This window comes from Thalassophryne amazonica, chromosome 10 (assembly GCF_902500255.1).
Source record: "Thalassophryne amazonica chromosome 10, fThaAma1.1, whole genome shotgun sequence".
In the NCBI taxonomy this organism is placed as follows: Eukaryota; Metazoa; Chordata; class Actinopteri; order Batrachoidiformes; family Batrachoididae; genus Thalassophryne; species Thalassophryne amazonica.
In genome coordinates this window covers 30,114,248-30,139,571 of record NC_047112.1, presented here as the reverse complement: position 1 = coordinate 30,139,571, position 25,324 = coordinate 30,114,248, and the positions used below count along the sequence as shown (strand labels likewise).

The following is a 25,324-nucleotide window of genomic DNA, read 5'->3' as shown; positions in this document are numbered from 1 at the left end:
GCATGACATCATATTTAGGCCCCCAGACCCCTGTGAACAAAGGTCCACTTTCACCAAAAAAGAACCCCACCTTTTCGGAGCCTGGCTACAGTCTTGGATATTGCTGTTCCGGTCCTTCAAGAAGCCTCAGAATGCCCCACTTTGACCTAAAATTTGCAAATGCTCCGCACCGGGTGGGGGGAGCTTCCACCTCCTCCCTCTCAGTTGCTCCGCTCTTTAGCATCTGTTGTCGCCCCTTTGCTAAATTTTCCTAGAAAAATCTCTAAATATGAATGTAAAATTGAACAATTTGAAGTCACAAATTGAAAATATGCTTCAAGAAGAAGCTTGTATTTGTTAAAAAAAGGACAAATATAGCAATACTTAACAGGGCTTAATTCATTGCATGATGACTATTGGAATTACAGGTTTCTTACAGTTTTGGGTAATTTGGTGGACAATTATTTGATGTTAATAAGTCGAAATGTAATGTTACTTTTGATTGTGTAAAGCAGAACATTGCTGTCAGTTAAGGACATCAGTTTTACAACTGTCAGATTCCTCTGTCTGAAGCTTTTAAATCAGAGGGTCTGTGCCTGCAAACAAACAATATTGCAGGCCATCAGTGCATTTGTGCTGGTTTTAATACCAGTTTGACCAAGGAAGGAATTTGGACAGCAAAATCTGTTTGTGCAAGGCTGTAGGGAATTCATCACACTTCAAAACCAGTCAGCCTTGACACCGAGTGGATTTTTTTGCCCTTCAAGCATGCAGTCTGCAGTCTTGTAATCCTCATTTCACACAGGTGTCCGCAAACTGCCGTGCGCTCTCCCCTCCCCCAGTAACAGCAGCATCGCTGTCAGAAATGGGAGAGAAACAACGACCCCAATTAACAACATGGGAGCAGTCATACTTGACGTTGTAATTCAGGAGAGGAGAAACATTGCTAGCCAAAAAAAAATGCACAAAAACAACCAGGAAAACCAAAAGCGGACAGCTTGCCAAACACACCAGTGCCATCTCGCTACTCTCCTAATCTGTACCAGAAACCCAGTAAATTTATATCACAATATGACCCCTTTTTAATCACCTGTGAATTTATACTGGTATTATCATGGATGGTATGATATGGCACAGGCTGACTGTAAAATCATTTTCAGAGTGATTGTGCCCTGAATCGATAGTGTAAAATGTTGTCTTTCTGTTATGTGAACCATATCTATCGTTACTTGGTGACAGTTGCCCCTCTGTTATTTCAGGCCAGAGACAACAGCTGAGGAACTCAGAGTCTCCCAACATTCAGCTGTAGCACCTACAAACAGATCACAGTCACAGAAGTCCAAAGCCACATTTCTGTCTGACTGTATAGAGACCGATCCATATAAACATGTTGGGGAGATGACCAGCTGTTCCATGCAGCAAAGGAGGAAACAAGCCACTGATGTGGAAGAAGAGAACATGGGAAACATGTCGCATCACACAGATCATCATGACTCAAGTATAGGTTCCATCAGTGAGGGTACCCTACCCAGTGAAGGGAGTCTCTCAGATGAAGAAAATAATGCATCTCATCCCTCCACCAGCCATGTAACTAGGACAGCTAATCATTTTGATGCAGTGTGGCATTGTGCAGGCAGCAGAGTGAATCATGATCACAACTTCTCAAAGTTCCAGGTGGAGCCTGGGAATTTCTCAGCCCTGAACCTCCCTTTTGCTCAGCATGACAGCAACAAAGAAGCTTGGGAAGAGCTGAACAGGGGAAGTCATACAAGTGTGGTAAACATCTTCATAAAGAACCTTCAAGGCCCTGTTAAAGGTCAGTTCTCTTCACTTAAGGAAATATTAGCATTAAGTTGACTATGATAGATGATACAGGTGGTACCAAAAAAAAATGCTGAAATCCTGAAGGGTTCTATTAACACTGCAAAGTAATATTTTCACAAAGTGCGAAAATGTGTCAATCAAGCTAGCAATCTTGTTGCTAACTGCAGAATCCTGGTGGCCACTATGACCACTGTTGTTTAAATTTAATCAACAAACATTTCATAGTCAACACCAGACAGACTTTCACTAATGCTTAGTAACCTCCCATATTGTAGTCTGCCTGTGAGGTCTGGAGAATGAACAAGCGTTTTTGAAGAATGCAGATGCAGTTAATTTGCACAAATTCATTTGGATTACAGTGATACTTCTGCAGTGATACTATTTTATCCCAAGCGCTTATGTTTTATATGAGTTGATCCCTCTGTGGTTCTATTGCTCCAGAATTATCTCATTGTGTCTGTACTTCATTTAGAAATGGTGTTAAAAAAAACAAACATTGAAAAAGATCCAATGAGGAGCATTTGATGCTCAGGGCTTTATTCTTGGCCCTATTCTGTTTCCATTGTACATGTTGCCTTTAGGGTCAATGATCATTTGAGAGTGATATTTGACAGCCATTTGAGGTTTCATCAACAGATAAGCTCTGTTGACAAATGTTTTTTTCCAGCTTCGACCTCTGGCTAAAGTAAAGCCCTTCCTCAGTAGACTTTATCTTCAGACAGCCACTCATGTTTTCATGAGCGTCAGACATGATTACTGTAACTACAGTAATAACAGTAAGCTCTGCTCTTTATGCTGCTGTTGGCCAGTCTTCACTTGCACGCTTCCAACTTGTGCAGAATGCTGCTGCTAGTCTTCTAAGAAACACTTCCAGACATGAGCATATTACCTCTGTTTTTTACTCACTCCACTGGCTTCCAGTTAATTTTAGAATCAAAATTTTTCCTGTTTTTATAGCTTTTAATGACGTTGCCCTGTCATCGGTCTGAAATTTTAACTCTGCACACGTACAGTAGGGCATTGCGGTCATCTGGTCAACTTTATCTCGAAATTCCAAGGTGAAAATATAAACTTTGGGGTGATTGTATTTTTGTGGTAGCTGGCCCCAAACTGTGGAACAAGTTTACCCCCTGATTTAAGTAACATTTCTGACCTAGCACATAAGGTCAAGATTTATTTGTTTAAAATGGTTTTTAATACCTAGTGGTGCTATAAATGGTAAATCGACTACATTTATATTGCGCATTTCCATCTGCTTCAGACACTCAAAGCACTTTACAAGTAATGCCTCATATTCACCCCGATGTGAGGGTGCTGTCATACAAGGTACTCGCTACACACCAGGAGCAACTAGGGGATTAAGGACCTTGCCCAAGGACCCTCGGTTCAAATCCCAGCCTGACCAGAAAATCACTGAAGATCCTCTGGTCTCAAGCCCAACACTAACCACTAGACAGTCACCTCCCCTCATGTCAAACATGTCACATGCTGTGACATGTTTATGTGCCTTTTTTAATTCTACTGTATGATTGATTTTATTCTCGTGAGTTTTATTTTACTGTAAAGTACTTTAGTCACCTTTTGGCTTCTGTAAAGAGCTATCTAAATAAATGTTGACTGTTGATGTTCTTTTGAAGAAAAACCTTTCTGTTTTACTTCACCATGAATGTCTATTCAAGAAATGGCTGCTTATTTGATTATTGGTTTAAATAAACAGGCTGTCAGTGAGCTCTAGCCTTTTTCTCATCAGTCAGCCCTTTGAAATCTTGTAATGTTTGTCTCTTGTTCTTCAGCGAGTGAGAGGACCTCTACCCCTGCACATTCTTTGCAAACTGGAGTTTCATCTAGGAACTCGGTGGATGAAAATCACATTGAATCACTACGTAACAGTGCAGCCAGTGTCATGTCAAGTAGGGGGAGCAATGTACAAAGGTGAGAGGAATAAAGAGTGCATGTTTGTAGTATGACCACGGGGTGGCGATCTTGTACACGTGTGTTTTGTCATCGTTCCTTTACCCTTCATCTGAAAATGAATTTAATTAATCTGTTACATTTGCTCGTCAGCTAAACAAGTATTATATGAGATCCTGTGCAATTTTAAAGTTAAGTGTTGCGCAGTAACAATAGAAATTTTTTTCCTTAATGACTGTTGTGCTCTCAGTTGCTAAATGTTTAACTGAAGATCTTGTATATGTTTGTAAGTTTGGAGTTGGACAGTCAGAGGTCTGTGTCAGACAGACTTGAAGTGGCTTCTCCTGGCTCTCCTCTTGAGGTAGATCTTCCCAGTGAGTCGCTGAAAAGCAGCTCACCTGCCAGAGCGTATAACCTGAATACGGATTCCACAGCTCACAGGGACAGAGCACAGGCCAATGGTTCAGGTAAATCATGTCCAGTGTTGGATTAAAACCTGGAATTTCAGCTATGGTTTAAAAAAATTGCCTTGTCTCATAGTTGGTTACTTTATTTGTTATTATTATTTATTATCCCCCCTGCTGTCGTTTCTCCCAGATGAACTACAGTTTTCACATACTGCCTTACAGCATCTTATGGCAGCAGAGCTCCACGGCCTTGACTCCAGTCATATGTCACACCGGCAGCTGGTAGACATTGAGAGGCTAAGGGGCGTATCTATGGCTCAACAGGAGACTGTCTCTTTAGCCCAAATATTGAAGGTACCAAGGAGTTCTTCCACTGATATTTTGCTGAGTTTTTCCTCCTCTAAAGGATCAATCCTATCCTTTTTATTTTGGTGTTTTCAGCTCAGCAGAATGAGTTTACGCGATGCATCCTACGCCTAGGGGTCTTGCACTGAATAGCCAGTGTTTTTCTGTTTTTGTTGTTGTTGTTTGTTTGTTTTTTTATCAGTTTGTGTCTTCCAGAGAGGGTGATGTTGAGGGTGCAAATGTAGTATTAATTGGTAATGCTGACATTAGTTTATGTTCCTCACATTGATTGATTGCAGTGGTAGCTTTTACTCAAAAATGGGCCATCCTCAAAAATGGGTCAAATCCAGGTTCAAGTCTCCCATGTGTCTTCAGGCAAATTGGAGCTGAAATTACACGTCTTCTTTGGAAGAAAATCCTTGTCTTACCTTATAACCCTTACAGAGCTTGACAATTTCTGAAAATGGAAACCCCAGTTTATACAACTACCTGATGCAGCTTACCCAGTGGAAGAGCACAGCAGAGTCATATTTCAGGACAGTGTCATGACTGAGACGTCATGTGTAGTTTTGGAGGAATGCAGTGCTTCAGTTTCTCTTAAAGCAGGCAGAGGGCCACTAGACCACACATTGTGTGTCATTTGCTTACTGATTCCTTGAAGAAATGCTTCCTTGTCTACACTGTCCATGTTGGAGAACGCTGCAATTACAATGTAGATCTTTGTAAACTCCTTCAAGAGCAATGGAAGATTGGTGTCCTTGTTAGTTCCAGATGCACACTCGCATGAGCCACCTCAGGTTTGGACCAATGGATGACCCCTCAATACAACACCAGTCACCACCCTTCTGAGACAACAACATTAATACTCTTTGGTGGTTTCCTATTTTTAGGAATCATAGCATACACCACCCTCCAGTGGAAGGTAGCAGCGGTATGCAATCAAAAGCTTGTTTTTTATTATTCTGATGTTGAGCTTTGAAAATTGTTTGACAGTGCCTAAAGTGCCAATGCTGCCACCGTCACCTACAGTCCCAGATGCAGTTTAATGTCATGCTCAGGGCAAAGTCAATTTATTTTAATTTATTCTGTGTGGTGTACAATTTATGAGCAGAATTAAATGTGTACGACAGTCACTCGACATGGCTCAGTATATCTTATTTCATCTTTTGTTACATTATTAATATCCTGTATCAAACATTTGTGTGAATTTTGACCTGACAGGCCAAGCTTCAGCTTCATGAGCGTGAGCAATCTGAGCTGAAAGTCCAGGCAGAAAAGGAAGCTCTAGAGGCAATGCTGCACCTGGAGGAGAATAGGCAGATCATGGCCAGGGTATAGCCACACTCACTCACTCACTCACTCACTCACTCACTCACTCACTCACTCACTCAGTCAGATTAGATTAGGAAAGTGACATATCACATATGTGGTTCAGTTATTGATAAGCTTCCAACATCTGTTTCTTCACCTTCTAAATTCTAAGAGTATATGTGCATTTTTATTTTCTGTGTACATGGTTTTGTCCAGGCTAATGTAGAATTGCAAGAAAGGTTGGCTGCAACACAAAAAGAGACTCTGGAAGGTCTCCAGGAAGTAACTACTAAGATGATGAGTAAACAGACTGAGGTAGCACAGTACACAGCTGATGCTGCCCAACACATCAAGGAGGTAAGCAATCACCACCTGTCTTAACCGGGAAAATGTCCCAAATTCTCTTTTTGTAACAAAGACAGCAGGATTGTTAAATTTCAGTAAAGAAATGTTTAGTAAATGCAGAGGAAGAATATGTAATATCCAGTGAAACACTCAAATCAACTATTTGGTCTTTGTGTCACTCAGATGTCAAAGTTGGCACACTCTCAGGCAGCAGGAACTCTGGCTGTGACTCCTGGTTCTGCCATGTTCATCCGCCAGAAAGAACAGCAACCACAGTACAACACTGACTCTGAGAGGTACAGTAAGAGCATACCGTATTATCTGGACTATATGTCACACTGGAGTATTGGTTGCATTTGTCCAAAAATGTGTCACAGGGAGGAAAAACATACGTAAATCGCATCAGTCCAGAAATTGCATTTATTGTTGAAATAACAAAGTTTGAAAGCAAAATTAATTTAATTGGAGCTTTATTTTTTAATAGCGGAGACTAGTGATGCACTGATCCACAATTTTTCACTTCCGATCTGATCCCGATACCTGAATTTGGATATCTGCCGATAGATAGTTTTTTGATCCGATACCAGGGCTCTGTTTGCTTTAATATTATTATCATTGTTGTTGATTTTATGAAGATTTTCTTAACCTGAAAGTTGAGCTCTAATTTGCCAGAAGGTGCATCTAAAATGAAAGCCTAGATTTGGTGTTTTGGTGAAAGAATTAAGTACTTTTATTTTTTTATAGCCTTATGTTTATAGACTTAAAGAGAAAAGACAGTTCTCTCTCTCTCTCTCTCTCTCTCTCTCTCTCTCTCTCGCTCGCTCACTCGCTGATTTGTGCTGCGCAAACTTCTAACTTTTGGGAAACACGAAGCCTTTCACCTGTAGAATAAATGTATCATCATTGATGCTCACGCACAGGATTTCATTGGAGACTTTTTCCCTTTCAGTGGACAAAATCTCTTCATTGTCCTCTTCGGCTGCACGCTGAGCTGGTGTTTTACAGCCTCAGGACAGTAAAGCGGCTTACGTATTAGCACACATTTTCAGCAACAATTCAGTTCATTTTTCGGAAAATCCATGCTTGACGAACAGACAATTTAAACCCGAGAGCTGGACAGAAATTTGCCACAAATCACAGCTAGAACACTGCAGAAGAGAGCGCTCTCAAACAGCCCAGCTTCAGAAAACCTCCTGCTCTCCTCCTCCCGCTCGGCAGTAAACAAGCAGAGAGCAAACAACAGCAGTTGAGAGGATTCACAGTGGCTCTTCTCCAGTATTGGAAAATGTCAAGGGTTGGATCGGTATTTTCCAATATGTGAATTATGTCGAATTGGGAACCTGATACCGATCCGGGATCGGATTGTTCCCATCCCTAGGGAAACATCGCATCGCAGAAGGTAATGAGCTAATTAGTGTTATTGTATGAGGTACAAAGAACTCAAGTAAACTGCCTCTTGTGTCTACTGAACAGATGATAAGTTAGGTAAACATGCAGTGTGATTAAACTAAGGCTGTCAAAGTTAACATGATAATACTGTTAATGCAAATTCCTTTTAATATTGGTCATTTTTGTTGAAGCATAATAAAAGCACACACCGTCTGTGACTCTTGGCTCGCGCTGTAGTTTGGGGCATCAGGAAGCGATGCAGCAGTGTGTGGATGAGAAACAGAAACAAATCTCCTTAAGTAGAAATGCCTGATCAAGTCATTTGTATTTATTTATTTATTTGTTTGTTTGTTTATTTTTTGATTGATCTGTATCAGATTGGCGTAGGTTCCACCGAAGTATAAGTTGTACCTATTTAAAAAAAAATACCTCTTGAAGAGGAAAATCCCACATATAAATCACAGCTGTTTTCTGTGTTATCAGCTCTTTGATTTAGGATTTTAGTGTATTTTTTATTAGTGGCATTTATTATTTTGTTGTTAGTTTTTGAGTTGTCCTTTGATTCCTGGGAAAGTCTTAAATAAATAGTAATTTATAATTATTAATATATGCATGTGTGATATATAATATATTGTGTGTATAAGTACCACTGGAGTGCAGTGCAGTATTTTGAAGGCCACAAATACAGTATTTTTTTTTATATCTGTCACTTTAGAGTATAAGTCACAGAACCTCTCAAACTAGTTCAAGAAAAACAAAAACTTTAATTTCTAATCTGTAATTTCTTGTACTGTGTAGCTTTTGTTATTGGTGGTGGTGATGTATTTTTGTTTGTTGTGAAAGTGAAGATTTGTTTTAACAGAAGTGACAAACATTCTTAGTTGCAGAGGATACATTTCCTTTTCCAAATATGCATTCTGATGTGTTGAAAGCATTATAATCTGTGAAGCTAAACCTAATATCTTTTGTAAATGTACGGTAAGTCCCTTGCATGTGCTCTCAAGCAGGTGCAGAAGGTCAGACAGGAGGACCAGACAAGGTGAACATCAGTCTTCACTGAACAGCTCCAGTCAGTCAGACTCTGCATCTTTCAGAAGGCCAAACCCCCGGTACCAATGGAATCTCTTTTGCAACATTATTTAACCGTGTCTTCATTACTTTTGCTAATGAGACAGGAAGGAAACAATAATTGTCCTTATTTTCCAACTTTTTCTCCAGTGGCAAAGACAGCAGCAGCAGCACCTACAGCCCTGCACACGTCTCTTCAGCCAGTAGGAATGTGATGATGAAAGAGACAACAGCTGTGAAATACACAAAGAGGAGATCCGATGAGAGAGTGGAGAGTTACCTGAGCAGAAGCTCCATCGAGGAAGATATTGTTATTGCAGCAGATGACTCCCTACCCAGTGATAGCATCCCGCTTATGTTGCATGAGAAAGGTATGACAAACTAAGCAAAAGGAGCTGTTAAGTTAGAGATCAGAAATTCTATCTGAATCCAAAGGCATGCGGGTTTGGTGAATTGAAACTTTTAAATTGTCCATAAATGTGCATGTGGGTGTGAAAGTGTTTGTCTATATGCGGCCCTGCGATGGACTGGTGTCCTCTCCAGGGTGTACCCTGCCTCACACCGTATGACCGCTGGGATAGGCTCCAGCCCCCTGCGACCCGATCTTGGATGAGCGGTTGAAGATGAGTGTGTGTGGATTTGTCTTCCACATTATATTTGAAGGGATGTCCCATGTGATCCACGTGTCAGAATAAAGGGAGATTATAACTTTTTTCATAGTCTGTGGTTCAATGCAGCCTTTGAGTGCACTAGTCCATTCTCAATTTTTTTTTTTTGGCGGGGGGGTCATACATTCCATCTGTTTCATGCTACTTTTTCCCCTCCTACATCATGACAATGTGAAGAGCAAGTGAACAGAGTCAAATTGCAACATTACATTTGCAGAACAGAGAGACTTGCACAGTTACTTTTAGCAGTTATTTTAACTTCTTTATTGTACAGCTTCTCTACAGTTTTACTGCCATTTAACATTGCGCAGACATGACCTATGACCCATGAGTAAGCACTTTGGTGACGGCAATAACAAAGAACTTGGCCTTTATTTAATCATTTCATCATGAAGCAGTTTGAAGAGATACTGAAAATGTGGATCCATTCTGTGTTTAAAGAAGCCAGTGGTCACATAATTGGACTGCATTTATATACCGCTTTTCCATCTGAATCAGAATATCATCCTATTAATACTCTAACTGCTAGTAATTGACCCTATAAAATGGGAATATGTCAAATTCTATCCTTAATATTTCATGTTTTTGTGGCTTTGTCCACTATGTTATGAGCGCAAAAAAAAAAAAAAAGGTCTGCTCCCATTTTTGTTCCAGGTTGCCATATTTGGTCCAGTATGAACCACATGATTTATGCCTGACTTCCTTCCTGTTGCAACTCCATATGTAAATGTAAAATGGAGCACAGGTGGTCTTGAACAAAAGATCTTATATTTGGGATGCAAGCACACAAACTGCTTACACCACTGTGCTCTCTTAAAAATACTTATGTGCATGAATGTGTAAAGTTTCAAGGAAAATACACAGAATGTCTTTTAAAAAGGGTTTTTAACTTTGAAAGTATATTTTGTCAGATCTTCGTCGCTCAAACAAGCAACTGGTGAGGCTTAATGTAAAGACCTATGTCTGTACAGTGGTATCATGCCACATAAGCATGCACATAAAGCATGTAAAAAAAAAAACAACAAAAAAAAAAATTGCTGAGCTGAAGATTGTAGCTGTGACCTTAAAATGTACACTGAGCTCATAATTTTCTGGCCCTGCAGCAAACAGTTCCTCAGTCGCTACAGAGTGCTCTCTGAAGCTTGATGGGTCTTTGACAGAGGACGAGGTAGCAGAGTCTTCATTTCGCGCTCTGCTGCCATCTGAAGCCCAGAGACGGGGGACTTTGGAAAAATCCCATCACCTTGAGAAATCAGAAGAAGATAGAAAAAGTCAACATGCATCATTGGTTTCAGAAGCACATATTAGCGTAAAGGTGAGAGAACAGCGCAGTCAGATGCTAAATCAGTTGTTACAAATACATATTTTGTAACCACAAATGGTGTAATTATTTATTTATCATGTATAATTACATCTGAGTGTGTTAAACACGTTCTCCTCTTTTCAGTCTCATGATGGGAGTATAGCCTTCTCTGGAGGCCAGGATAGCTTTTCCCAGTTCACCATGGACATGGCACGGCAGTTCATGAAGGACGATGAGTTGAGACTGAAGCACCAGAGCTTCCTGCTGCGCGTTCGTCAAAAAGCGCTAAAGGAGAAAACCAAAACAGAGCTGGCTTGGCTGGAGCACCAAAGAAGAACACTGAGAGACAAGGGGGAGGATGACAAAATGCCACCTATCAGGAAGAAGCAGAGGGGCCTTATTCTGAAGCTACAGCAGGAGCAGGTACTTGGTGCTCAGAAACACAGTGGGTCCTGTCTTTCACCCAGTGCAAAGCAGTGCACAGCACAGCGAACATGTGATTGCTAATGTACAGCCAATGTAGTTACTGTGGAACCTTTGGGCATGTTGGTCCTAAAATGAAGTTGTCAGGTGAAACCCTCGTCTATCTGAATCTCCAAGCCTTCTGGGCAGTGCTGCCATCTACATGTGGAGCATCAGCAGGAGCATTGCTAGTGCAGTGCTGTCTTCAGACAGTAGCATGTGATAGACCAACAACATCCTGCCCTGAAGTCCATCGCAGAGTGTGTCTGCTATCTATATACCACAATATTCAGATAAGCCATACATAGGCAGGTTCACAACATGCATACACACTGCTTATACACACAGGTTTCATGGGTATTCATCAGAATAAAAGATGAAATTAAAACAAAAATTAAAAATATAGAACACAGTGCCAAGGTACCCTCAGCTGTATGAGAATGTAATCAATGAAAGAGTGTGTAGAAAGAATGTGATCTTTTGACCACTTAAAATAGGTCAAGGTTAGACATCTGTTAACTTGTCCAAGCTCTGTGTCCCAAGAATGCTCCCTGTGAATTTGAAGACACTGGCAGTAATAGGATTGGACTTATGCTGAGTACAGATGGATGGATGGATGCAAAGTCTTTGCAATACCACATGGCTGTAATTTGGACTCAGGTAAAAAAAAAAAATTAAATAAGGGTGACGTCAAACGGAAATATAACCAAATGCAAAAATACCCTTGGTGGTATGGGCATAAAAATAGGAAACAGAACGTGACCTTTTGACCTCTTAAAATAGGTCAAGGTTAGCCATCTTTGAACTTGTCCAGGGTCTGTGTTCCAAGAATGTTCATTGTGAATTTGAAGACCCTGGCAGTAATAAGACTGGACTTATGCTGAGCACAGACAGACAGCCGGAAGCAAAGCCTTCTCAATACCATCCATCTGTCCATCCATCCATTTTCTTCCGCTTTATCCGGAGTCGGGTCGCGAGGGCAGCAGCTCAAGCAAAGCTGCCCAGACCTCCCGATCCACACACACCTCCTCCAGCTCCTCCGGGGGAGCCCCGAGGCGTTCCCAAGCCAGCCGAGAGACGTGGTCCCTCCAGCGTGTCCTGGGTCTTCCCCGAGGTCTCCTCCCAATGGAACGTGCCCGGAACACCTCTCCAGCGAGGCGTCCGGGGGCATCCGGAAAAGATGCCCGAGCCACCTCAGCTGGCTCCTTTCGACATGGAAGAGCAGCGGCTCGACTCCAAGCTCCTCCCGAGTGACCGAGCTCCTTGCCCTGTCTCTAAAGGAGCGCCCAGCCAGCCTGCGGAGGAAACGCATCTCGGCTGCGTGTACTCGCGATCATTTCGGTCATGAGCCAAATCTCATGACCATGGGTGAAGGTCGGAACGTAGATCGATCGGTAAATCGAGAGCTTTGCTCCCCTGCTCAGCTCTCTCTTCACCATGACGGTCTGATACAGTGACCGCATCACTGCAGACGCTGCACCGAGCCGTCTGCCGATGTCACGCTCCATCCGTGCCTCCCTCGTGAACAAGATACTTAAACTCCTCCACTTGAGGCAAGGACACTCCACCGACCTGAAGAGGGCAAAGCACCTTTTTCCGGTCAAGAATCATGGCCTTGAATTTGGAGTTGCTGATTTTCATCCCGGACGCGTCACACTCGGCTGCAAACTGCCCCAGTGCACGCTGAAGGTCCTGATTTGATGAAGCCAACAGAACCACATCGTCCACAAACAGCAGGAATGAGATTCTGTGGTTCCCAAACCGGACCCCCTCTACACCCTAGATGCGCCTAGAAATTCTGTCCATAAAGGTAATGAACAGAACCGGTGACAAAGGGCAGCCCTGGCGGAGGCCAACGTGCACTGGAAACAGGCTTGACTTACTACCGGCAATGCGAACCAAGCTCCTGCTGCGGTCGTACAGGGACTGGATAGTCCTTAGCAAAGGACCACGTACTCCCGGAGCACTCCCCACAGTGTAAAAATACAGAACTTCAATAATTCTAGTCTGTGCCATACCTTTATACCAATTTTAAGCTAACTCAGGGTCACAAGCAGAGAACTCAAGTACTTGGCACTTTGTGAGCACATCCACTCCCTCACCTGAAAGCATTCTGTCACCTATTAAGTCCAATACCCATATAGCAATACGCCACTTTCAAGCATGTTCGAGTCTTAAAAGCAATGACTGATGGCATTTTGATGTGTGTAATTCATGTTACAGCCAAAACATACACGATTAATTAGAGAATGAAAGCAATGCCTTTGCACCCTTACTTTGCACTCGCATACCATGTAAATGGCAAAGTGGAGTTTTGTCATACCCCCAATACACATATACTTTGTGCTATCAGTGGTCAAGATAGGACCCAAAATTATCATGAACATATGAACTGAGCTGTCTTAAACAATTCAACCCTGAGATTTTTATCTAATTGCTTGTTTGTTCCCACCAATTAAATTATTGTTTTCATTGTAGTCTCTGTGTCCTTTGATGATGGAGGTCCATTGTCAAGGGAAAATGTCATGAAGCGTTTATCGCACATCTGTCATTAAAAAAAAAAAAACTGAATAAAAGACTATGCTCATGCACCCAGGCTGAAATCAGGCGGCTTCAGGAGGCCAACAAAGTGGCAAGAAAGGAAAGGCAGCTGTTGCTGAAGCAGCAGGAAGAGATTGAGAGAATGAGAAGCTCAACACTCAGACTGAAGGAGCGTCTGAAGTATGCTGGGGCTGACACACCTGTGAGTACTCTGTCACTGATCATTTCCTATAAGGAGAAGACACCCAGTCTTTTAAGGGTTTTCATTCAAATATTTGTTTTTCTACAGAAATAGAACCTTTTTTTTTATAGTTATTGCCATATTTTCCGGAGTATAAGTTGCATTGGTCCAAAAATGCCTCTTTAAGAGAGAAAAAAACATATATAAGTCACAATGGAGTATAAGTCGCATTTATTACTTCATGCAAGAAGAAGCACAATGGATTAAATCACTGTATCATTCATTTGTAGCAAAGAGAACCCAAGAGATGACACGCCAATGCACTTTAGTCATTAGCCACGAGCAGTGCTGTGGAAGCACTGCGCCATCTTGGACTCCTGATGATAACATCAGCATTCACGACAGTGTAATTTAACATACGTGAGATGCGGGGCTGATAAGGCCGTGCTGTGGCTGTGGGAGTAGTCGCCTTGTCACCTCCCCTTCTCCCATCATCTGAAGTACCAGCATCCCGCCTCATGGTTGGCTTCTCCCTCTGGATGGGCTCCTTTCATGGCTCTTCCCAGCTACAAACCTGTCAGGATCCTGTTTTGTGATCACAGGGCAGACTGTTTTATTTGAGTCTCTTTCCAGAGCCCAGTCAGCTGTTTTGGACTTTTCCTCTTCCTTGATTTAACGGTGCACTATCAAACGGATATTTTGAACACAGTGCTGACCTCTTGTGGATAACTTTCTACGTGGAACATTTCCCAAACTGATGGAGTGGTCCAACGCAAACTTATGTAAGATCAGTTTTAAATCAGCTCTCAGTGCATTCATTTATTTCCTCTTCAAGTTGTTGCTCTGCTGTAGAAATTGAACGTCTGTTCGTTTGCACTGTAACAACGCACACACACACAGACATGAATATCTGTTTCTGTGTGTTTTTACGGTGCAGTTCTTTGCGTCATTATCTGGAGCCCAACGTGAGGAGAAGCTCAAAATCGTAACGTCATCATGACCGCTTGTTTAAAGAACACTTTAAGTGTGACCCAACTCGCCCCCCCAATCGTATATACAGTTGTATATAAATGTTTGGGCACCCCTGATGATTTCCATGATTTTTCTTTATAAATCATTGGTTGTTTGGATTAGCAATTTCAGATAAATATATCATATAGCAGACAAACACAGTCATATTTGAGAAGTGAAATGAAGTTTATAGGATGTACAGAAAGTGTGCAATAATTCTTTAAAGTAGAGCTGCATTAAAATAAATGTGGTCAGATCTCAGAAAGAAATAGCTGATATGTAAATGCTGATCCTTTGACCCATCGTCAGGTGTTTTGCAGTGAGACTGTGTTTTGGAGATTCTCCAGTTTTATGATCTCCCGAAGCTGTCTCCGTAAGAAGGCTAGAAAGTCTGAGGGCCCTTGGTCTGGGCATGTGGAGCTAACGCTGCAGCTATCCGCTGCTCCAGTGGCTCTGCAAACATCATGTCACCTCGACGACTTACTGGATGTTCACACGTTGTCTGTTATCTCTGATGACACTGTGGATTATCATCCTGGCCTGTTTAGCCCTCACCGGTCGCTGCCCTCCGGGTACAGTGCTAACAACAACCAGCATCGGTGCTAACGTTGCCGCGCACAGCATGTCGGCTGACAGCTCAACGCTGTGCCTACACGAAGGCAAATCATCGCCACCATCGCCTCCGGATTTGCCACGCAGACCTCGGTATATCCACTGGGGATCGGGCCGCTGGTTTATATCCCTGAAACACGGCGACGAGAGCTCCATCACGTCCCTCTGGTCTGCTGCGCATCCGGTCGCGCAGCATCTGCGTCATCAGTCGCGACGTCATCAGAGCACTGTCAGACTGCCTACTGATAGTGCAGGGGAACGCGGGAGAGTCAGAAAACCTGTAGTGGATTACAGTGTCCTTCGCCCAATAAATAAACTGGACTCACAAAAATTCATCACACTTGAACAATTAAATGTTCAGTCACTTTCAAATAAAGCAGGACTCATCCATGACCATATTGTGGAAAAGGGGTTGGACATTTTGTGCCTCAGTGAGACCTGAGGTTTTCTCTCCACTCAATGAGGCCTGCCCCCCTGGGTATTTATACCTAGAAAAGGCCCGTACAACTGGCCGTGGTGGGGGCCTTGCTGTTTTATACCGCAGCAACATTGAGCTATCCCCTCTACCAGTCCCATCTTTCTGTTCTTTCGAAAGCCTTGTCTTCAACTGCAAACACCCATTCTCTGCCACAATTGCCCTCATTTATCGGCCCCCTAAATCACATCCATCCTTCATTTCTGACATTCATGATTTTCTTATTTCACTCTGCACATCTTATTCGAATATTCTCATAATTGGTGATGCCAACATACACATGGACTCAGATACATGCTCACAAGCCTCTAATTTCAAACAAGTTCTGGACTGTCTTAACCTACAACAACTCGTTAAAGTCCCTACACATAGTAAAGGTCACACACTGGACTTGGTAATTACAGACTCCATTCATATCACAGATTTGCAGGTTTTTGACATTGGTGCCTCTGACCACCAGGCAATCAGTATCAGAATCCCCACATTTTCCCAATGCACTAAATCAAAAAGACAAATAACATTTAGGAACATCAAAAACATTGAACTCTCCTCCTTCAAACACAACCTTCAGCTACTCTCTGCCCCCCATGACTCATCAGTTGCCGACCTTGTGGACTACTACAACAATAGCCTCAGTTCCATCCTGGACTTTCATGCTCCACTTAAAACTCGAACTGTCACTTTCACCCGTTCAGCTCCCTGGTTTACTGACCAGCTTAGAGCAATGAAAAGGTCTGGCCGCGTCCTGGAGCGGGTCTACAAAACATCTGGCCTGACGGTGCATCAGTTGGCCTACCGAGAACATCAAAAATCATATGCAAAAGCTCTCTCTTCAGCTAGGTCCGGTTACTACTCCACGATAATCAACAATAACACAGGTAATTCCCAAAAGCTATTCTCCACCATTAAACACCTCCTTAAGCCTCAGATCCCCTCATACCACACTCCAACAGTAGCCAATTGCAATAATTTCCTTGAATTTTTCATCTCCAAAGTTGCTAATATTCGTTCTACTTTTTCATCTACATACAGCTCCACCTTTGACATTCCAACTACTCCTGGCCCACAGCATCTTCCCCATTTCTCCCTCACAATGCAGCAGGAGGTCGAAAAGGTTATCCGTATCTCCAAACCATGTACTTGCTCCCTAGATCCCCTTCCCTCGCCTCTGCTCAAAAACTTTTCCTCATCCATCAGTCCAAACATCACTGAAATAATCAATCTTTCTTTTGAAACTGGAACAGTACCAACCTCCCTAAAAACAGCTCTTATCAAACCCCTTCTTAAAAAACCAACCCTTGACCCTGTACCCCTTTCAAATTACCATCCAATCAGTAATCTTCCATTCATCTAAAAAATCCTTGAAAGAGTAGTTTCCATTCAACTTCACAATCATCTCAAATTCAATAATCTATATGAGAAATTTCAATCCGGTTTTCGTCCCTCCCACAGCACAGAGACAGCTCTCATCAGAGTGACCAATGATCTCCTAATGGCCTCTGACTCTGGTTCCACTTCCCTCCTCATCCTTCTCGACCTCACTGCCTCGTTTGACACTATAGACCATCACATCCTCCTGCACCGTCTCCAGCACCACATTGGTCTCTCCCACATTGCCCTTCACTGGTTTCACTCCTACCTCACTGACCGGACCGAGCATGTGGTCTTGGGGGACGCTAAATCTCACCCCCACACTGTCACCTGTGGGGTCCCCCAGGGCTCCGTGCTCGGTCCCACCCTCTTCACCATTTACATGCATCCCCTCGGGTGTGTCGTCGGCAGGCATGGAATCCACTTCCATTGCTATGCCGACGACACACAGCTTTACATCAAGATCACTCCCTCCGTTCCTTTCTCTGCCACCATTTCCCACCTCAACTCTTGCCTGGAGGAGATAGGTGCATGGATGAGACAGAACTTCCTGCAGCTGAATGGCTCAAAAAGTGAAGCCATTCAAACCGGTACTCCTCACCAACTCCACTCCTCTCTCATTACTTCAGTTTCTCTTTTTGGCCACAGCATTCCTCTCTCTCCCTCTGTTACCAATCTCAGAGTCAGGTTTGACCCCCACCTTTCTTTTGACAGTCATGTCAATAACATCTGCAAAACCTCCTTTTTCCACCTCCGTAATATTTCCAAACTCCATTCTTCACTTTCCCTTTCAGCTGCGGAGAGGCTTGTCCATGCCTTTGTCTCCTCCAGGTTGGACTATTGTAACGCACTCCTCATCGGTATCCCTGGCAGGAGCATTCAAAAGCTCCAGTATGTCCAGAACAGCGCTGCCAGGGTCCTGATGAGGGTGCGGAAACATGAGCACATCACCCCCATCCTTCACACCCTCCACTGGCTTCCTATTCACTTCTGTATAGAGTACAAGATCCTTCTGCACACCCACCACTGTCTCCATGGTGATGCCCCCACCTACCTCACTGACCTCCTCACTCCACATACCTCTGGCAGAACCCGGTCAGGCCAACAGCACCGTCTGCTCCCGCCCAGGACACGGCTCAAGACCATGGGGGACCGGGCCTTCGAGGCTGCTGCTTCCCGCCTGTGGAATGCCCTCCCAGACAACCTCAGGGCCCCACAGACGGTGGATGCTTTTAAGAAAGGTTTAAAAACCTTCCTTTTTAGAAAAGCTTACAGCTAGTTTTTAACTAATGTATGTATGATGTATTGTAATTTTATCCCATCTTATCTCTTTTATTGCTGTTTTATGTGCACTTTGAGATTTGCATTCAAATATAAAGTGCGGTACAAATAAAATTTATTATTATTATGTATTTATAAGACCCTTATGAATGCAGCAAAGTAAATCTGCAAGCCCAAATTTGTAATTCAGCGGAGAAATCTTTGTTTAAAAATGACAAATTTGCAGCTAAAATTGGGCCCTCAGCGAAAACTGTTTGTACATCTGGGACATTGCAGTGACGTCCGGCAGAAGACAGAGCGCTCGCGCCTTCAGTCCGATCCCACATTGAAATTGATTTTATCTGTTAGTAATGTTACTGTTATACACATCCTGGTTTCAACATCCAAAAGTAAGCAGCAATGAATGTGAGATACAGCTCTGCATGCTCAGATCAGTGGCGACATCGACTGCGGGCAGCGTTCTTCCCCGATGCCTCGCTCTCTGCCTCCGATGCACTTACCGAGTCTCCGGGCTCGGTAAACGCCGCAGTGGGCCACTCACATCGCCCATGTCTGCTGTGCAGCCGGCACCACCTCTCTGTCTACTGAATGGAGGTGCAGCCAACTTGGCACAAGTCCAGAGACTACGCTCGCTGTTTTAATGCGAAGCGGCCGGTGACACCTGTTGCTCGCAAGGACAGACTTCTTGCGGCAAAATCCGCAGCGCCGCATGTCTCGGTAATCGGAGCCGCAAGAGCTCCATGGCCGCTGAGAGAGGTTTATATCTTTTTAATGACTTGAATTCTTTGCGGGTCCCGCCGCCGTACCCCGCGACGGTAACACCGGAGGCGAAAGACGGTAGATTTTCAATGCGACATCACTCAATCAAACGGGCGTATGAAAAAGTGCCCCAAAATAATTTTCAAGCACAAATAAAAGAAATGTGTACTCACCAAACGTGCTGCAAGACAATATGAAGTTTTAAAAAAGTAGATCCTTCTGTATAAGACAAGAAAAAGGTGCAGATGCAAACTGACGTAAATCCACAAATTACAGTTGGTGCGCGCAATGCATGCTGGGATAGGGTCTTCTCTGTCACTTCTCAGTAGCGTCCCGGATGTGATGACAGTTTTGCAGAGGGCTAAATTTTAGCTGTAAATTTGTCATTTTTAAACGAAGATTTCTCCGTTGAATGACAGATCTGGGCTTGCAGATTTACTTTACTACATTCAGAAGGCTCTTATGTGTAAATATAAGTCATTTTTTGGTCCAAAGATCTGACTGCATTTATTTCAGTGCAGGTCTACTTTAAACAAAATTAGGCAGGTGCATAAATTTGGGCACCCCAACAGAAAAAATACATCAGTATTTAGTAGATCCTCCTTTTTCAGAAATAACAGCCTCTAAATGCTTCCTATAGCTTCCAATGAGAGTCTGGATTCTGGCTGAATGTATTTTGGACCATTCTTCTTTACAAAACATGTCCAGTTCAGTCAGGTTTGTTGGTTTCCGAGCATGGACAGCCCGCTTAAAATCACACCACAGATTTTCAGTAATATTCAGTCGTGATGGGATGATGATACCTCAAGGAGTGTATTGACACACTACACAAACTGTCGGCACTGTATTGACACTATGTTGGTCGCTCAATAGTGACCCCTGCAGTAGTTATAAAATCATAGCAGGTAAATAACATGAAAATAAGATGGAAAAGCTAACGTGCTGCAAACGCAACATCAGGCTGTGAAATAGTTAATTGCCAGTCCTCTATTTAAAATATGATCTCATCATTGCATAATTTCATGTGCTCAATTTTTGTCGAGTTAAGCTGTTCATGAGAAGAGTTAAAATTTGCTTAAAACCTTGTTTGTGTAAATGCTAAACTGAGTTGGTTTGTAAAATATAGCACATTTGTCTGTAATAAAATTCAGAGTTAAAATTTGTAACTTTTGTATGGAAATTTAACTTAAGTGTTAAAGCATATGCAATAAAAGACTAAAAATAGATTCATTTATGTATTTTTATTGAGGAACAAAGGTTTCTGAAGTGTCTTTGCTCCATGGCGATTTCTCCTCTTACACACCACTTCCCCTGCCTTAGAAAAAACTCTTTCACAGGGTACAGATGAAGATGGTGAGCATAAAAATTTCAGTACGAGTTCATAAAGGTGTGGATATGTTTTCTGGTTATTCTCCCAGTATTGTAAAGGAGTACAAACATATCTAATTGGAAAAATAACAGTAAACAATGCCTAAAGGAGGAAAAGATTTACCTTATTTGGCGTCAAAAGATCAAAATTATTCCAGACTGGGGAAACGTCTTTGAACGATCCATGAAGTCAGTGGAACAAGGTGAGGGCAAACAAAAATCCAACAGCAAAACTCCATCCAACAAATCTGCAACATGTCGATACAGTTTGTTTCCTTATAAACACAATTTGGCACGGCACAGTCGAAAGACACAGTTCCTGTATCGGTCACATGATTTTTCTTAAAGCGATACACGCACCAATACGGGGTTTCACTCTTGTGTGCTCGGCACAGTGTTGACGCACCAGTGTTGTTTATCCCATCACTAATATTCAGGTCTGGGGACTGAGATGACCATTCAGTATTTAGGGTTGTTGCCTTGTTGAAAGATCCAGCCCCAGCGCAACTTCAATTTTGTTACTGATTCATGAACATTGTTCTCAAAAATTTGCTGATATTGACTGGAATCCATGTACCTGACTGGATTCCCAGTACCTGCACTGGCCACACAGCCACACAGCATGATGGAACCACCTCCAAATTTTACTGTAGGTAGCAAGTGTTTTTCTTGGAGTGCTGTGTTCTTTTTCAGCCATGCGTACTGCCCCTTGTTATATCGAAATAACTCAATTTTAGTTTCATCAGTCCACAGCACCTTATTCCAAAATGAAGCTGGCTTGTCCAAATGTGCTTTAGCATACCTCAAGCGACTCTGTTTGTGGCGTGTACAGAAAAGGCTTCCTGTGCATTACAGCATCTCCTTGTGCAAAGTGCACTGTGTAGTTGAACAATGACAGAAACACTATCTGCAGCAAGAGCATGTTGTAGGTCTTTGGAGCAGGTCTGTGGGTTGACTATGACTGTTCTCACCATCCTTCGCTTCAGCTTATCTGAGATTTTTCTTGGTCTGCCACTTTAGGCCTTAACTGGTACTGTGCCTGTGGTCTTCCATTTCCTCACTGTTTTTTTTTTTTCCCAAGATGGCACTGTCGATGCAGCAGCCTGTTATTTCAGCTTTGCCCCCTCTTTTCCTACTTTCGCTATTTTTAATACTTTTTAATAGTGCTTTATTGTGTATACCTGCAATGGGTGGTACCCTGTGCAAGTGTGCGCATCACAAGAGTTACAAAAGGGGGTTTCCCCTTTTGTAACTCTTGTGATTAGTTTTCTGCTTCTTTCTGCACTTTTTGAGACTGCGCGTGGAAATCCCTTTGTCTCTGGCTCCGGACATCCCATTGTCTACAACCAGGATCAGCTGCTTGGACTAAGACTCTATGTACAGTGGGCCGGGTCCCCACTATGCTGAGCACCTGGACATAAGTGCAGACATACAAAGGAGACAGAGAGGCTGCAGGGGTGGCTGGACGAAGCGGAGAAGGACTGATATTCCGTCTGTGGTCATGGGGAATGTAAGGTCTCTCCGCAATAAGACCGAGGAGCTAGCAGCGCTAACCCGTTTCCAGAGGCTGTATCATGTGCTTCACAGAGACGTGATTAGATGAACATGTACCGGACTCTGTTATTAACATGGACGGCTTCACACTTATCCGCGCAGACAGAACACTGGTGGAGAGCGGGAAGAAAAGAGGAGGGGGCTCGCCGTTTATGTGAGTGAGAGATGGTGCAGCACAGCTCATGTTCACGTGAAGGATCAGATCTGCTCCTCGGACGTGGAGCTACTCGCGATGAACATGAGGCTGTATTACCTCCCACGGGAGTTTGGAAGTGTGATTACGCTCTGCGCATATATTCCTCCCTCTGCAGACGGCACCGCTGCCTGTGAGCGGATCCACAGTACAGTCACGTGGCTGCAGACACAACACCCCCTCGTCGTCCTCCTCATCATCGGGGACTTTAACCACACCTCCCTCTCCGCCACCCTCTCCACATTCACCCAGTACATCACATGTAAAACCAGGGACAGTAGAATACTGGACCTTTTTACGCTAATGTGGAGGACGCTTGCGCCTCCGCCCCCTCCCCCCGCTCGGACGCTCGGATCACAACCTCATCTACCTGCTTTCCCAATACACACGCAGGGTGAGAAGAGAGCCAGTGCAGAAAAGGTCAGTGAAACTCTGGACTGAAGAGGCCACTGAGAGGCTGAGGGACTGTTTCAGAACCACAGACTGGAGCATGTTTCAAAACTCTTACGGTGAAGACATCAACGGCCTGACTCAGTGTGTCACTGACTACATAAACTTCTGTGTGGAGAGCACTGTGCTTACCCAGAGGGTACGGTGCTTTCCCAACAACCACCCCTGGGTGACCCCTGAGCTGAAGGTCCTGATGAACCAGAAGAAGAGGGTTTTCAACTCAGGAGACAGAGAGGAGCAGCATAGAGTCCAACAGGAGCTTCAGTGGAGGATCCAGGCAGACAAGAAGGAGTATGGAAGGAAGAAGGAGGAGCAGCTGGCCCAGAACAACGTCAGGGACGTGTGGAGAGGCCTCAAGACCACCTCTGGATTTGGGCCCCCCCCACCCTCTTCCGCCTGGTCACCTCCACTGCACTCCGGACTTTGTCCCTCCTCTCCCCTGACTGTATTCAGCACCAGCCCACTTCAGCTCACACCTCAGCTCCCTCCTCCCTCCCCCCTCACTGTGACTCCGACTGAGGTGAGAGGCCAGCTCCTGCAGCTGAGGCAGATGAAAGCAGCAGGACCTGATGGGATCCCCCGAGGCTGCTGAGGACCTGTGCAGATGAGCTCTGTGAGGTCCTCAGCCACATCTTTAACAAGAGCCTCAGCCTGGGGGTGGTCCTCACCCTGTGGAAGACCTCCTGTGTGGTCCTGGTTCCCAAAACACTGCACGCCAAGGAACCGGCCCACTACAGACCAGTTGCCCTGACCTAGCACTTCATGAAGACCATGGCGTGGCTTGTCCTGTTTCACCTCCGCACCATCGGGGTAGATGATGGTGTCATCTACCTGCTGCAGCGGGCGCTCACCCACCTGGAGACCGGCTGGAGGAAGCTGGAGGATGCAGTTGTGGATGGGCATCTCGCCGCCTGGACCACCAACTACCTCACTGACCGCCCACAGTACATGCGACTGTGCAGCTGTCAGTCTAAGGTGGTAAGGTGCAGCACCGGGGCCTCCCAGGGCACTGTCCTCTCGCCTTTCCTCTTAACCCCCCACACCTCGGACATCACCTACAACATGGACAGCTGCCATCTCCAGAAGTTCTCTGATGACTCCGCCTTTGTGGGCCGTGTGTCTGAGGGGAATGAGCTGGAGTATCGGTCGGTCATCACAGGCTTTGTGGACTGGTGTGAGCGCAACCACTTGTGTCTCAACACCAGTAAGACGAAGGAGATTGACTTCAGGAGGAAACCACCACCTCACCCACTGGTGAACATCCAGGGGGAGGACATAGAGACCGTGGACAGTTTCAAATACCTGGGTGTTCACCCCAACAACAAACTGGACTGGACTCACAACACTGACGCCCTGTACAAGAAAGGCCAGAGTCGCCTCCACCTCCTGAGGAGACTGAGATCCTTTGGAGTGAGCAGGCCTCTGCTTAAGACCTTCTACGACTCTGTTGTAGCCTCTGCTCTCCTCTATGCTGTCGTCTGTTGGGCCCCGGGCAGCACAGACTGGGAGAGAAAGAGACTGAATAAGCTGGTCAGGGAGTCCAGCTCTGTCCTGGGCTGTCCTCTGGACTCTCTGGAGGGGGTGGCTGAGAGGAGGGTGTTAGCCAAGTTCAAATCCATCATGGACAACTCCTCTCACTCTCTGCACCGGACTGTAGTGGAGCTGAGCAGATTCTTCAGTGACAGACTGAGGCACCCTCAGTGCAAGAAGGAACGATACCGCAGGCCGTTCCTCCCTGCTGCTGTCAGACTGTACAATAACACTGTGAAATAACTATATGCAATAATATGGCCACAAATCACATGCAATATTAATATGTCAACAAATCATGTGCAATAACAACTTGTTTACAAATCCCAGCACTAGTGTCACCTTATCACATCTAAATTCTACTTAACATATTGTAAATAAGATGCTCCTATTTTTTAATTCCAATCATGTTTATATATATATATGTATATATGTATACGTATATATATATATATATATATATATATATATATATATATATATATATATATATATATATACTCAACAAAAATATAAACGCAACACTTTTGGTTTTGCTCCCATTTTGTATGAGATGAACTCAAAGATCTAAAACTTTTTCCACATACGCAATATCACCATTTCCCTCAAATATTGTTCACAAACCAGTCGAAATCTGTGATAGTGAGCACTTCTCCTTTGCTGAGATAATCCATCCCACCTCACAGGTGTGCCATATCAAGATGCTGATTAGACACCATGATTAGTGCACAGGTGTGCCTTAGACTGCCCACAACAAAAGGCCACTCTGAAAGGTGCAGTTTTGTTTTATTGGGGGGGGATACCAGTCAGTATCTGGTGTGACCACCATTTGCCTCATGCAGTGCAACACATCTCCTTCGCATCATCCGTGAAGAGAACACCTCTCCAACGTGCCAAACGGCAGCGAATGTGAGCATTTGCCCACTCAAGTTGGTTACGACGATGAACTGGAGTCAGGTCGAGACCCCGATGAGGACGACGAGCAT

At 43.9% G+C, this 25,324-nt stretch overlaps 1 protein-coding gene across 3 annotated transcripts in view; it reads left to right on the top strand.

Moving 5' to 3' along the window:
- cep350 (centrosomal protein 350) overlaps positions 1-25,324 on the top strand; it is a 127,496-nt gene that overhangs the window by 58,095 nt on the left and 44,077 nt on the right. The window contains exons 16-28 of one of the 3 annotated variants that reach the window (XM_034179685.1): positions 1,239-1,620; positions 1,654-1,795; positions 3,597-3,735; positions 4,006-4,181; positions 4,312-4,475; positions 5,688-5,798; positions 5,994-6,134; positions 6,306-6,418; positions 8,516-8,620; positions 8,730-8,950; positions 10,351-10,562; positions 10,695-10,973; positions 13,609-13,755. In XM_034179685.1, the coding sequence (XP_034035576.1) occupies positions 1,239-1,620; positions 1,654-1,795; positions 3,597-3,735; positions 4,006-4,181; positions 4,312-4,475; positions 5,688-5,798; positions 5,994-6,134; positions 6,306-6,418; positions 8,516-8,620; positions 8,730-8,950; positions 10,351-10,562; positions 10,695-10,973; positions 13,609-13,755 (2,332 nt within the window). Of the gene's footprint in view, positions 1-1,238; positions 1,621-1,647; positions 1,796-3,596; positions 3,736-4,005; positions 4,182-4,311; positions 4,476-5,687; positions 5,799-5,993; positions 6,135-6,305; positions 6,419-8,515; positions 8,621-8,729; positions 8,951-10,350; positions 10,563-10,694; positions 10,974-13,608; positions 13,756-25,324 lie in introns of all 3 variants that reach the window. The other 2 variants (XM_034179684.1, XM_034179683.1) reach the window with 2 other exon arrangements.